This window comes from Phyllobates terribilis, unplaced genomic scaffold (genome assembly GCF_046119375.1).
Source record: "Phyllobates terribilis strain yellow unplaced genomic scaffold, ASM4611937v1 Scaffold_8__6_contigs__length_399053987, whole genome shotgun sequence".
In the NCBI taxonomy this organism is placed as follows: domain Eukaryota; kingdom Metazoa; phylum Chordata; class Amphibia; order Anura; family Dendrobatidae; genus Phyllobates; species Phyllobates terribilis.
This window is the reverse complement of record NW_027362768.1, coordinates 151,469,790-151,483,063: the sequence shown is the minus strand read 5'-3', so window position 1 is coordinate 151,483,063 and position 13,274 is coordinate 151,469,790. Positions and strand designations below refer to the sequence as shown.

At 42.6% G+C, this 13,274-nt stretch overlaps 1 protein-coding gene across 1 annotated transcript in view; it reads right to left on the bottom strand.

Annotated features, from left to right (window-relative positions):
• The window catches only part of AGBL4 (AGBL carboxypeptidase 4), a 2,899,935-nt gene that overhangs the window by 573,589 nt on the left and 2,313,072 nt on the right, over positions 1-13,274 (bottom strand). The window contains exon 8 of the mRNA XM_073642636.1: positions 12,577-12,691. Within this exon, the coding sequence (XP_073498737.1) occupies positions 12,577-12,691 (115 nt within the window). The remainder of the gene's footprint in view (positions 1-12,576; positions 12,692-13,274) is intronic.

The window sequence follows — 13,274 nt, the reverse complement described above, 5'->3', positions numbered from 1 at the left end:
AGTTTCTTGTAGTGAGAAAGTTAGAGGAATTCACTGAGCTATTGAGTAGGAGTAATTCCCGATCACGAGTCACGGCTAAAGTTTGCATTTCCATGATCACGCACTTAAAGTTTATGTTGCAGTGGAGATGTCAGTGATTCTCTCCTGCTGCTCAGCTACAAAAGAAATCTGCAAAATCTGTTCAATAGCTCAAAAATCTTGAACATTTTCCCCCTCATTTAAGGTAGAAAACTGTTAATGCAATAAGTATAGCCAGAGTTAGTCTTCATATATTCTTTAACACCTTATATTATTTATTTTGGGTTGCATATAGTATATCTCAGGCTTTCAGATTTATTCCCTGATCCACCTTCTTGGTGCCCTACTTTCTTGCCTTTCTTTTTACTTACTTACTTGATACTGTTTCAAGCCGGTTGCTAGAAGAATAGTTCAAGAGTTATTCCCAAAATAACAGGTTATCCTCTATACCTTGATGCTTGTCAGTTATCCAAATATGGGAGCTCAGGAACCCCAAGAACATGCTCTGCAAACCCTTGTTTTGAATGGAGTGGAGATGCTCATGCGCATGCTTATGCTCGGCCTACACTCCATTCAGGGTCTATGGCACTGCCGGAAATAGGGGAGCATTGTACTTGCCAATCCAAGACAAGGATCACCTCCATTCCATTCTGATCAGCACGTTATGCATTGTCCTATGGAGAGGAGTAACTTGTTATTTTGGGAATATTCCTTTAATTATTTTATGACAATGGCACCTGTTCAGAGGGTGGGATATATTAGGCTGAACAATCGTTTTTTTTAAGTTAAAGAAAGCAGAAAAAAATGGGCAATAGTAAGAATCTGAGCGACTTTGACCACATTGGGCCAAATTGTGATCGTTAGACAACAGCAACAGATCATCTCCAAAAAAGGCAGATCTACTGTAATGCGATGTTCTTGGTATTAAGTGATTAAAACCTACCAAAAGTGATCCCAAGAAGGACAAGTGGTGAACCAGTAACAGAGGTATGGCTTATTGATGCAGGTGGAGGCGGAAATTGAAGGCTAACTTGTGTAGTCTGATTTCTAAGAAGATACACTAGCACAACTTAAAGAGAATCTTACATGTTGGACTGGACACACAATGTAATTATGGCTGCAGAGCAGAATGAACTTTTTTGTTTAATTTCCGCCTCTCGTTGAGGAGATATTAGCAATAAAACATTTGGCACCTAATGATCTAACTTTAGTAATTCCAAGTGGGTGTAATATTTTATATTTTTCACTGGGGGCGTGCATTTCTGCCTCCTATATGACGCTGACCAATCATAAGTGACGCGCCCCCATGGCAGTGGGGTACTCAGTGTCCGGGCCTATGGATGCTGGGCGGAATATGTCACAGTGGCTGGCCCGGTCCGTGGCCCAGGGCGGTCAACAAAAAGGGGATAGTTTATATGGGATTTGTAGTTTGATCTTGACGCCACCTGTGGTTTCTGGTAATTTGTACCAGTGCTGCTGCAGACCTCTGAGGCAGTTGATAGGCAGCTGGGATGGAACAGCTCCCCACTGGTGGAGCGGGCCCCCGGGGCAGTGTAGGCGCAGATGGTGGTGATGCTGGGGCTTGTAGTGCAGTTGGGATGGCGCAGCAGGAGTAACTGACAGAGACAGGGGATTCGCTTCAATACCTTTACTGGTGCGGATGTCAGGTACGGTCCAGGGTACTCAGTAGGATGGGTGCACTTCAGGACTTCTCCCCAGTGAGCGGGTATAGGGCCTCCTGGTCCGTGTCTCCCTCTCTCTAAGCTCCTGACCAGCCTGCAACTGGGCCTAGCTTATGTGTCGTGCTGTTCCTTCACCTGTCGCTTGGTAGTAGGACCTTCCGCTGGCAACCACTATCCCTGGGCGCTGGGGCCTTCGTGGTTCCTGGTCCTGTAATGGGTTTAGCTTCAGGTCGGCCAGGGACTTGTAGTTCTCCTGGTATGCCGGTGATCCCTACTGGAGGTGTCTGTATGTAATGAGGGCCTCTTGTGGAGAAGTCCGTCCATGCACCCTTTTGAGTCCTGTGGTACCTGTGAACAGCAGGGTGCCACATAAGCAGGCAGCAACATAGAAGTGCAGAAGTACCTGTACTGATGTCATCAGGGTCACAAGACCAGTGTTGAAAATATACTACAAATTATGGAAATACTAATTGAAGTTAATAGCGCCACACTTCTGTGCTGTGTCCTCTATCTTCAGTGCTTATTTAGGTTGTACCCTCTCGCTGGCAGGACCTTTGAACTCATGTGATCCTGATGACATCATCAAAAATCCTTCTGCATTTCTTTGTTGCTGCCTGCTTATGATTGGTCAGTTTCATAGAGGAGGCAGAAGTATACGCCCCTCATTGAAAATGATTTGATTGCTAATACCATATCTCCACAACCGATTAAAAAATAAATGTTTTTTTCCTTTGCTGTGTATTGAGCGGTGTAGGCACAATCTGTTTAGCGTGCCCCTGATAACCACTGTCCACTGATGAAAGTGTCTACAGTGAACATGTGAGTATCTGAACTGGACTATAGAGCAATGGAAGACAATAGATTGGTCTCATGAGTCATATGTACCTGGGACAGAAATAGCAGTGATTTACTATGGGAAGAAGGCATGTCAGCAGAGGCAGTGTGATACTCTTGACAATATTCTGGGAAACCTTGGGTCCTGATATTCTCGTGAATGTTATTATGACTTGTATCACATATTTATACCTCACACAGATCTGCAGCACTATTCCCTAATGACATTGGCTTCTTTAAGTAGAATAATGCTCCTGCCACACTAAAAAAATGTTCAGAAAAGATTTGAGATCAAGGTGAAGACTTGTCTTTAAATTCCCCAGGTCTCAACACGATTGAGCCTTTATAGGGAACAACAATTTTGACTGATGTAGGTCGTAACTCTTAAAACATAAGATAATATTTTGCTCCTAGATTTCACAGGACACCTTCACAGGTCTCGCAGAGTTTATGCCTTTATGGATTTAGACAGGGATCAATCTATAGAATAAAAGGCATGTGGTGTTGAATTTTACCAATCTTTAGAGAAGGCCTTGGTAATTGTTTTTCCTAGGTTTCTTCTGAAACCTTAATAGTTAAGTAATTAGTTTCTATCATAGTTTGAAATCGGATCGACTCGAAATGCGTTAGACAAAACTTTTCTGTAACTTCTATTTTTTCATGTATTTACAATATAGAGTATTGGATTTTAAACCACCATGTGCTGGACTTCGAACTCTCATTGGACTTGATCAAGTATGTCTGGAGCCTCACCAGCTTTGTCTGTGCACCAACAATTATTGCCTGCCGGCTGGATCACCACATGCACATCAAGCAGGGGTGAGCTAGATCTAATGATACTATTTATCTATTAATTAATTTCTGTTGGAGCAAGGGGCTGGACTCCTCCCTAATTATACCTCAGGCAGTCAGTCTGTCTGCCAGTTATAGCTATTGCTCTCCTGGTTTAGTTCTGTTTTATCTCGATGCTTGTAATGTATCTCCATATTTTGTTTTTTGACTATCCATCTGCCTGATGACTCTGCCTTTAATTTGGACATTCTGGTTTGATGCAGATTTCCCTTACTTCTCTTTGCCAGCCAGTTCCTCTATCTAGCTACAGTATTTCATACTGCTCCCCTGATGAAGGAAACAGACTGCCTCCGAAACGCATAGTCCAATAAAAACTTTATCCGCCTTTCTCAGTATGGTCTTCTACATCAACGGCAGAGCCCGGATGACAGCGCAACTATATACTCCATCTGTCATATCCCCTTAGTTCTGCTTCAAGGGATCTGGAAGCACTGGTTGGAGCAGCAGCCTTATGATGGATTAATCCTGGCTCTTTCCAGAGTTGTGCCTATAAGAGTGTGACAGGGACTGTCATATGCCTTCCCCTGTAGACAACAATTATAGTGTGAAACTGAATACTGATATGAGATTGCATTGTGTTTTATGGTATAATGTAAAATGTAAAAGTGTTGTAGGCACTGATGCTACTGTGTGGTTACTGTATTGGTAATGTCTAAGATAACCTGGCACACTCAGTTCAGGGGAGGAACAGTTTAGTGCATAGTATAGGGCTTAGTTAGTGATAGATAGGCAGCGGTGGGTCTATTAGTCTATAAGATATAGTGTACATTATAGTAACAGGATAGGAGGCAGTTAAATGTTTGGGACAAGCCCAGTATGAAAAGGGGTTGGGTGAAGCAAAAAGGGGAAGCATTTTCCTGGTTTAGTTAGACAGTATTAGAGAGGGAAAAAGGAAAGTTCAAGGGCAGTGGGCCGGAGGCATGAGAAGTACCTATTGTTCTGACGGTATTGGATCGTATGAAACTCCCAGCGGACATTCATGCAACGTCCGGAGTTTTGGGCTCTAGTTAGTGGCTATGGAGACCACTGACAACCCTTCCGTACAGTGGAAGTTGGACATGGAACCGTGTGAGGGAAACATGGCAGATCTTGTGGGTACTGCGAAGCTGGACTGAAAATCCCTGGGGCTGAGAGAGTTAGTAAACGTAGGGATAGTTCAGGCTGAACAAACGGAGAAGATGAAAATGTACTGTGTTATGGACCTAAGCATAGGGAAAGATTGTGCCCAATACTGCATGTTGTAATCTATTTTACTTGGACTGTTAAGTAAAGATGAACTGGTTAATCTAAACCGGGTGTCCCCTATTGTATGTGCGGCTGTTCCTGGATCCGGAAGCATGGAGAGAGTGGAGGCCTGCGGCCGAAACGTGAGTGTTCTGCACCACACGCACAGCATATATGGACTGGGGCACGTTTTATTTGTAGGGAGCCTGATCGGAGGAACCCCTCGACCATGACTACCGCCCTGCGCACCTTACATGCCTGCCCAATCCAACCACTATAGCTGAGCAGCATTGGCACCATGATACATGTCCAACAATATTAATTCACACATGAAGCACTTTTCTTTTTTCTGTTCTTTCTGCTCCCCATGGCATGGTCCATGTATTTTCCGTGTGTCCGTGTTGTACACAGGCAGCACACTGACCCATTATATGCTAATCTAAACTAGCTCATAGGCCAATCCACCACCTACTCATTTGTGATAAGTACAGCTTGTCTGCAATGGAAAGTCTTACAAAGAGGGAAGACTAATCAAGGTAGGGTTCCATCACGAGCAATATATCAATTTCAACTGTAATCCACTTTTCTGAGCCTCCCAGACACAGGTGTTCATGTAACTGCAAAAAAAGTTATTAAAATATGAAAACTCAAGAAACTACTATATATATGCTAGTAATTTGTTGATTTAGGCAATAGATGCCCTTTAAGAGTACTCAGTGTAAGTTATTCTGTCTATGTCTAATCAAGTCCCCAGTGGACCAGCAATTCGTATATGAGTCAGACCTTTACTATTAGTATTGGATTTGACTTGTTTTCCTTTTTTAGCATGAGTTCTGTCTGTACTAAAAATGTCCGCTCTTCCTCTTTGATCTGTAATCTCCTTCTCTCCCTTCTATATGACTCATTTCAGTGTTGAATCAGCTCCTGAAATCCTGACAGCTACGAACACGGTGCATTTTAGTAAACACTTCAAGCAAGTGTGCGGCCCGGCTGCCATGATTGAGCACTCCTTTCCCTTTTGGCATCAAGGATCAGAACAGCAGCAGGTCTAAAATTCAGTCCTCAAAAGGGGAATTGTCAGGTTGGGTACTATGAAGTGCCTCTCGGCTTGAGCACAGGTGAGTCAATCAGTGCCTTGTCCATCTTGCCTGAACCAGCTGTGCCCCAGCAGTGATATTTTAAATCCAGCCAGTTAATGACCCTTCAGAGTGAGCGTCAAAAACCCTCTGCTTTATACAATACCGATCATAAGTAGTACTTAAAATCAAGTGCCCGGATTGTAATACACTGGAATGCATTATAAGAGGGTTAAGAAAATACATCTATACCATAGAAAGGGGTTTCATATGTGTTATTGGGGGGCCGTGCCCAAGGGTAGACTGCGACGGGAAGTAAAGATGGAAAGATACCTTCTACGACAAATGTACTCGTCTAAACGTGAGACGTCAGGTACCAGAGCAGCTAGCCCTAATCTCTTATTTTCCAGTTTTCCATATATTCACAAACGTACAAGAAGCTTTAGAGATTTAGGACACTGTTTAACATGGTCCTCACACAAGAGGACATGGAGGGAACATGTATTAACTTTATCTTTCGGGTCTTTCGAGCGGAATTCACAAGTGATCACCTTGTTTTTTGGAACCGTTTATTTTACCTGGATAGTCAAGCCCTTACAAATAGCACCAGAGATCTCAGCTTCCTGAAAGACTGGAGGTTAACAAGAAGCAAAGTGTGAGTTTCCAAGATTGGGAGGGTGTAGCAAAAAGTAAAGTCTGAGTTTCCAAGACTGGGATGGAGGGTGTAGCAAAAAGTCGAGTCTGAGTTTCCAAGACTGGGGGGAGGTTAACAAAAAGTCCATTCTGAGTTTCCAAAACTTGGAAGATAATGTGGCGCCCCTGAGGGTTCGGTTGCCACAGAGGTACTGCATCTCAACCAGAGGTGTGGTATCTCACTCTCAGGTAAGGAAGGAGTACAGCTCGGGACCCTAACACCTGCATCCAACACACCACTCCAGGCCAGCAGGAGGGGCAAGATGCCTCTGATTCTTGCTGAGCCCCTTTCCTGGCTGGAGTGGGGGGAACCCAGAGAGGGGGGGGACCATGTAGTGGGTGTGAGTGGAGGAAGTAGCTTAGGGGAGCACATGAGAGGAAGGTATAAAAAGGGAAGCCATCTTAGGAAGAGAAGCCAGGCCAGTCAGAGGAGAGAGAGAGAACAATCTACAGTGAGAGGAGTGGAGCAGGGCTCTAAAGGATCTCTGCTCAGGAAGAGGGCCTGAGGAGAGGCCCAGGACTGAAGGAGAAGAGGAGAGGGAGCAGGAAGGGCTCCAGGAATGGAAGAAGGGACCCCAGGTGTACGGGCAGTGCTGGAGGCCACCCGTATGCCGGAATCTACCGGGAGATGGAGGGGTCAGGCCACACAAAGGGGACCGGTCCCTCAACTAGCAGAGAACTCTATGTCTTAACTAGAAACCGGAGGCTGCAGTATTTCAAGTCCTGCAGCCAACATTCCATATCAGTCTCACCAAGAAGGTAGCCATAGAGGACCAAGGGGACGGAACAGACGTCGCCCGACAAGGCCCGCAGGTACCGGATTGGGACACTTGGTATGAGGTGCAGGGAGATGGCCAGAGAGAGGACACAGAAGGGGGGGTCCTGCTAAGTACTCCAGAGATACCTGAGGGTGGACTGAACCCCTCACTGAGTAAGCGCCGCACGACGAGGGAAGTTACTTTGGCGCCTGTAACTTGGACTGCAATAACCGTGAGTAAAGACCCTGAGGACTGCACTTCCTTGTCTCTGTGTTTCTTGCTGCGCCATCACCCCTGCACTACAACGCCCAGCACAACCTATTACATCTACACTGCCCTGGAGCTAAGCTCTACCTGTGGAGAGCCACACCATCCCTGCTGCAGCAACATCAGCCCCAGAGGACCTGCTCCGCAGCGGCGGCTCCCTTTAGCCGCATACCACAGGTGGCGTCACAAACTTTATAATCTATCATCCCCTGTAAATATTCCCCCATTGATTGACCGCCCTAGGTCACGGACCGGGTCACCGCCACTGTGACATCCCCCAGCATTAACCGGCCCGGCACCGGGTTACCCCACGGCCCAGGGGGCGCGTCAATAACAAAAAGTCAAATCTGACTTTCCAGGTAGGAAATCAGATTTCACTAAGGGTGTGTGAACATGAAGTCTATTTGCAAAGTTTTTGGAGCAGAAACTTCAAGACCTGCCATCGCAATGAGCTCACTGACAGATTCATTTTGAAGTCTGCCTTATATTGTGATACATAGAGGCTAAATAGTTCAAGACCATATTTAAAAAATGTTGTTTTTTTACCACAAAATACATGCATTTAAAGAGGACCTGAGTTAAGTGCCTTGCAAAAAAATCCCTGAGTTCCTCTGATTCTCTTGCTTTTGTCCATTTTATGTTGTGTCGCTCCATTGAAGAGATATTCACATTTGTTTCATCTATAGTGCATTTCTTCAGAGTCTTCTCTGAGGGCGTGCACTTTTACAAATCTCCCCTCCCTGGACACTGATAAATTACTGCACATCTAGTAGTCTCAGACACTGCTGAGCTGTGATTGGTAGTGTCTGGGTGGGAGGGTTGAAAGCCCACGCCCTCAGAGAAGATTCTAAAGAAACGCTCAGTGGACTGTAAGCAGAGATTTCACATATTGTGCTCTAAAAGCAACAAATGTGAACATCTCTGCAATGGAGCGATGCAGCACAAAATGGAAAAAGGCAATAGAATCAGAGCAGCTTAGCGATTTTTTCAAAGTATTTTACTCAATTTTTGGGGGGCATATGATAGGTCTTCCTTAAGTTAACGAGGTTACTCTGTTTTAAATGTTGTTCTGGGGACTCCATATATGTTTTGCACATACTGCTTTAAGTCTTCAAAGGATATCTAAATTTTGTAGGAATTGCCTGGCTTAGATGACCCATTTTTATATATCTTTTTAGAAAATTCTGAGTTTACAGAGGGGTGCCCCCTCTCAGGACCTCTATCTATTGACAAAAACAGAAAGTGGTCATACAGAAAATGACCCACTATGGAGGACCTGTCTTGTCTTGCATTCCACCAAAAGTGTGTAAAAGGGTTTGTCTGATGAAAATAAGTTATCACTATCACCTTTCCGTAGGAGTGGTGCTAACTTATTGATAGGTGGTGGTCAGATCTCTGGTACGGGAACTTTTTATACCGGCGGGGAACTTTTAGTCCCTTTACAAAATGAAGTGCAGCACCATTAATTTTCTATATGGCTGCTAGAAAAAGTCGAGCATAGCATTTGGCAGTGCCATAGAAAATGAATGGAGCGTTGGTTGAGCATGTGCACTGTGACTCCATTCTGCCAATCAGTGTGGGTTTCAGAGGTTGGAACCCAACTGATCAACAAGTTATCATCCATCCTGTTGACAGGTGATAGTGATAGCTTGTTTTCATTGAACAACTCCTTTAATTGTTGAAGTGTGTAATACTGAATTCCTCCTGCGGGGTTGCTGCAGGGAAAGTTAATACTGATGACAGATGATCGAAAACTTTGAGATTAGATTATTGTCATGGGACCCTTCTAACAAATAGGAATTGTACAAAGTGGTGAAGCCCTTCAACCGCTTTTTTGACAGGCACGGGTAACAGCGCTGACAATAGCTCATTGATCACTCAGAATCCAGAACTTTCAGGAGCTTACATTCAAACTTTCTGTGTTTGGTGACTTTGGGAATTTGCTCCGTGATAAATGCTTTGCTTTCTTCGTGCTAAATGAATTCAAGCAATGACCATGAGATTTCTTGGTCGGAAACGGAAAAGTCATTTGTTACATTTCAGGCAAGAAATGAATAATCCATAGCTGATTTGGCTTCAGAGGCTATTCTGTGCTAAGCACTTAAGTTAAATCCAGACTTATTAAGTGTTCTTTTGGATTTCGTATTAACCCCTAATCTTCCACAGGCAAGCAGGATTTACAGAAAATAACCCTTTCCTTGTGAGGCTCAGACATTAGTCCATAGGTCAATACTATGAAAAAGGAATTGTATGGTATGTAATGGTTCTGTTCACAATTATTGTCCAGGAACTCATGCAAATCTTTGTCTCCCACATTACCATTTTGAATGCATTAATTTGCAATTAAAGGGGTTGTCTTCAAGATAGATGACAAATCAATGAGGATTGGAATACTGGGACCCCCACTGGTCATGAGAACAGGGTTTACATGCCACTCTTGTGCATCTAAGGGGGAAATTTTTTCTTTGTGGAGAGTGTCAAGTCGGTGCAAGAAGACTTATCGGCCATGCAATGCTCCTCTGGGAATTTTATTAAGGAAGTAGCCTCTTCATAGAAGAAGAGTACAGGAACTCTAGTTCCATCTATTGGATGCAGCAATCTTAAAGAATCCTTTTTACGAGCCTTGCGACATGACTTAGGATAAGAAGTTACACCATGCAGTATTTGCAGACACGTGTTTCGGGGTGTCTGCCCCTCATCAGTGCAAAGCAAGCAATCTGATTTGGCTGGGTAAGAGGTCTCTGACAGGGTGTCTTAAGGGATATTGTTTCTCATTGTACAAAGTACCAAGCCGGCATAAGGAGACTTATCGGCATGCAATGATAATTTGGGAAATTAAATATGCAAATATAATAGGTGGCACTAGAGGTCAAGACCTCTTCCTCTCTAAAGTGACTATTTGCCTGCTTTTGTGAATGGAGCGATGGTGAGCATGCATGACCAATAATTTATTTATTGTCTAGAGTTTGGTGGTCACGCATGCAAATGACTGCTCCCATAGACCCATAGATGTGAATAAAGGTGTGTCCATTCACCTATATTCACACAAGGAGCACAAAAATCCAAGTTCTCAGGATCTGTGGGGGACCCAGTGGCCATAACTATTACTGTCTAGAAACTCATGTAAATCTTAATCTCTCCAGTCCAATATTGGATGCATTATGTTGCAATTAAAAGGGCTGTCCCACAAACATTTTTCATGCTCATTGGTGAATTGAAGTTTGAGATCTTCACTGATCTTAAAAACAGGGATCCCATGTTCCACCAGTGAATGTGGTGAGCATCACTTTATTCGCTATCTATAGGGTTTAGCCATGCATTTGCCCTAATGCTCCACCCACACTGGCCTTTAGGACCCTTGTTCTTAGGATCCTTGGGTGTCCCAGTAGTCAGATCCCACAGATAGGTAATAAATACTATTTGTGGGTCATCCCCTACAAATTACAAGATATTAGACAAATATTTAGATTTGAGAGTCCTCAGTGGTTGATACCTTTCAATGGACTCTCAATTCTAAATATTTTTCTATCTACTGGATAACACGGTACAATAATATATATTTTCCTTATATCAAGATATTAGAGAACATTCATATTTATTTTTTTTGAGGAAAAATGTTGCAGACAATGGTGGTCAGGATATGCTAATAATCAAGGGTATAACTATCAGGGTAGCAGATATACCAGCTGTTATGGGGCCGAGAAGCCAAAAGGTCCATCTTTCTTCATGAGCAAAAATTGGATACAAGGAAAAGTGAAATAAGGAAACAACACAAGGGACAGAGCAAACACCAAAATATCATAACTTTTGATGTTTTGACCACTTGTGTCACCGACTATGATTATGGTGGAATGCGGCCCTATTTCACATTTGCTATAGGGTCCACAGCAATATTCATTGGCAATACTCTGTGCAAAGAGAATGCTGTATCCCATGTAGAATATTATGAAATTTATTGTTTTAACTCATTTCCGCTTTTATTATCAAGTCTTCATCAGGTATATCTGATGAAGGCTTGAGAGTATAAGCCAAAAGGTGTTGTATCAATAAAATGTGTATCCTAATACATGGGGTGTCCTCTTTGCACAAAGTATCAAATGAATAGCTGTCCATTTTTATCCATTGTTTTGTGATTCAAAAGACTGCGGCTGCTGGGCCAAATTATGTGCTAAGTATCTTTGCTTTGTTTTTTTGTTTGTTTATGCGCTAAGTATCTTTGCTTTTTCCCTATTTTCTAGAGCAGTAATGCAATTCAAATTTCATATATTTCATGTTTACATGTTATAGAGTTACAGAGTGCAACTTTATTTGTTAGTTATGTATGGAGATGGCTACTCTTAGTATGCACCTGTTCAGACCAGTATTTTGATATTTGTACACATAGGCTCTCAGACTGAACACTCTACCCCTTAGCAATTGGCGGTTTTAATTACAGCAGGATCCACACATTTGCATGGATTTATGTCATTCTACATCAACTAAGGAATGTGCCCATCAGACTTGTGAGGTCATCATAACACTGGACCTAGTCACAGGACAATAAAACCTTCACACTCCTTATCTATTAACTGCTAAAATATTTATAGCCAGAACTGTTTAACTCTGCTTTCCATCACCTGTCTCATCTGTTGCATTATTCCTGTGTCCTCTTGTGTATAAATATGTGACTCTTCAGATTTTGCGTTATACTAGCCTGATGAAGAGACCTGCGTAGTCTCGAAAGCTAGCAACTTGTTACCATCTTTTCAGTTAGCCATTAAAAGGTATCAACCACTGAGGACTCTACAATCTAAATATTTTTCTATCTACTGGCTAACACGGTACAAGAATATATATATTTATAATGTTACAAAGTGCAACTTTATTTGTTAGTGACATACCTGGAAAGCGTGGTACTTCACTAAATGTCATGCTCTCAGTGGAGTTGTGCCCTTCGCATGCACAGGATATTATCTATCTCTATATCCTACTTCCAATCTTTAGCAACCAAACCAGACCAGAGAGCGCTTTTTTTACCTTTGTAGCTCCTTTCTATCAATGAATCACTCTCCAGTTTGTCCTTTCCTACACCCATATCCTCATCCAACCCAGTTTTGCAGAATATGACTACAGGCATTGAAATGGCTCTTATCTTTTAGTTTAGGAAGCTAGAATCAGATATTATCCCCCTACCTGTAATTTCCAAGGTACACTCCATCAGGGTTCAGCATTGGGGCAATTTTAAAAATCAGGTGATCCCTGAGGGATTTGGCGGTGGGATGTTGACTCACAAGAAAATCAATGATGCCTGTGAGAAAAATAAAAGAAAATATTACGGTAAATACAAAAACATCACACAATAAAGTAATAAAAAGTATGGATTAGTTCTAGTGTTACACTTAATTATACAGAGAAGAGCATTAATCTGGATTTGGAGTTGCCGCAGTTTGAAGCAATATTTTTACCTATATTCATGACATTCGGTGACACCATCTGTGCTGATGTCCTCTACAGTAGCACTGTATTCTTCCCTACCTTTCCTCTTCACTCAACATATTTCAATGTTTGGCGCCATATAACAACCTTTAAAAAATCATAACATGATTTTGTGGTACTCGGTCAAGAAATGTTAATGGTAGATGTGGCCACCCAGTGGTTGTGATGTGAGTTGCGGCCTGCTGAGGATTTTGCTAGCATCTTGTGATAATATGTTGAATTTATATAATGACTATGAGCAATTTGAAAAAAATATACGAATGGACACTTCTGTATGTGTAATTCTGCAATTATTATGTGTTTAGAGCTTTGGCTCAGTGACATATTATACCATATTGCATCTGGATAACTTTTTTAAAGGGGGTTTTCAGTGTTAAAAAAAATTGTCTGTTTAA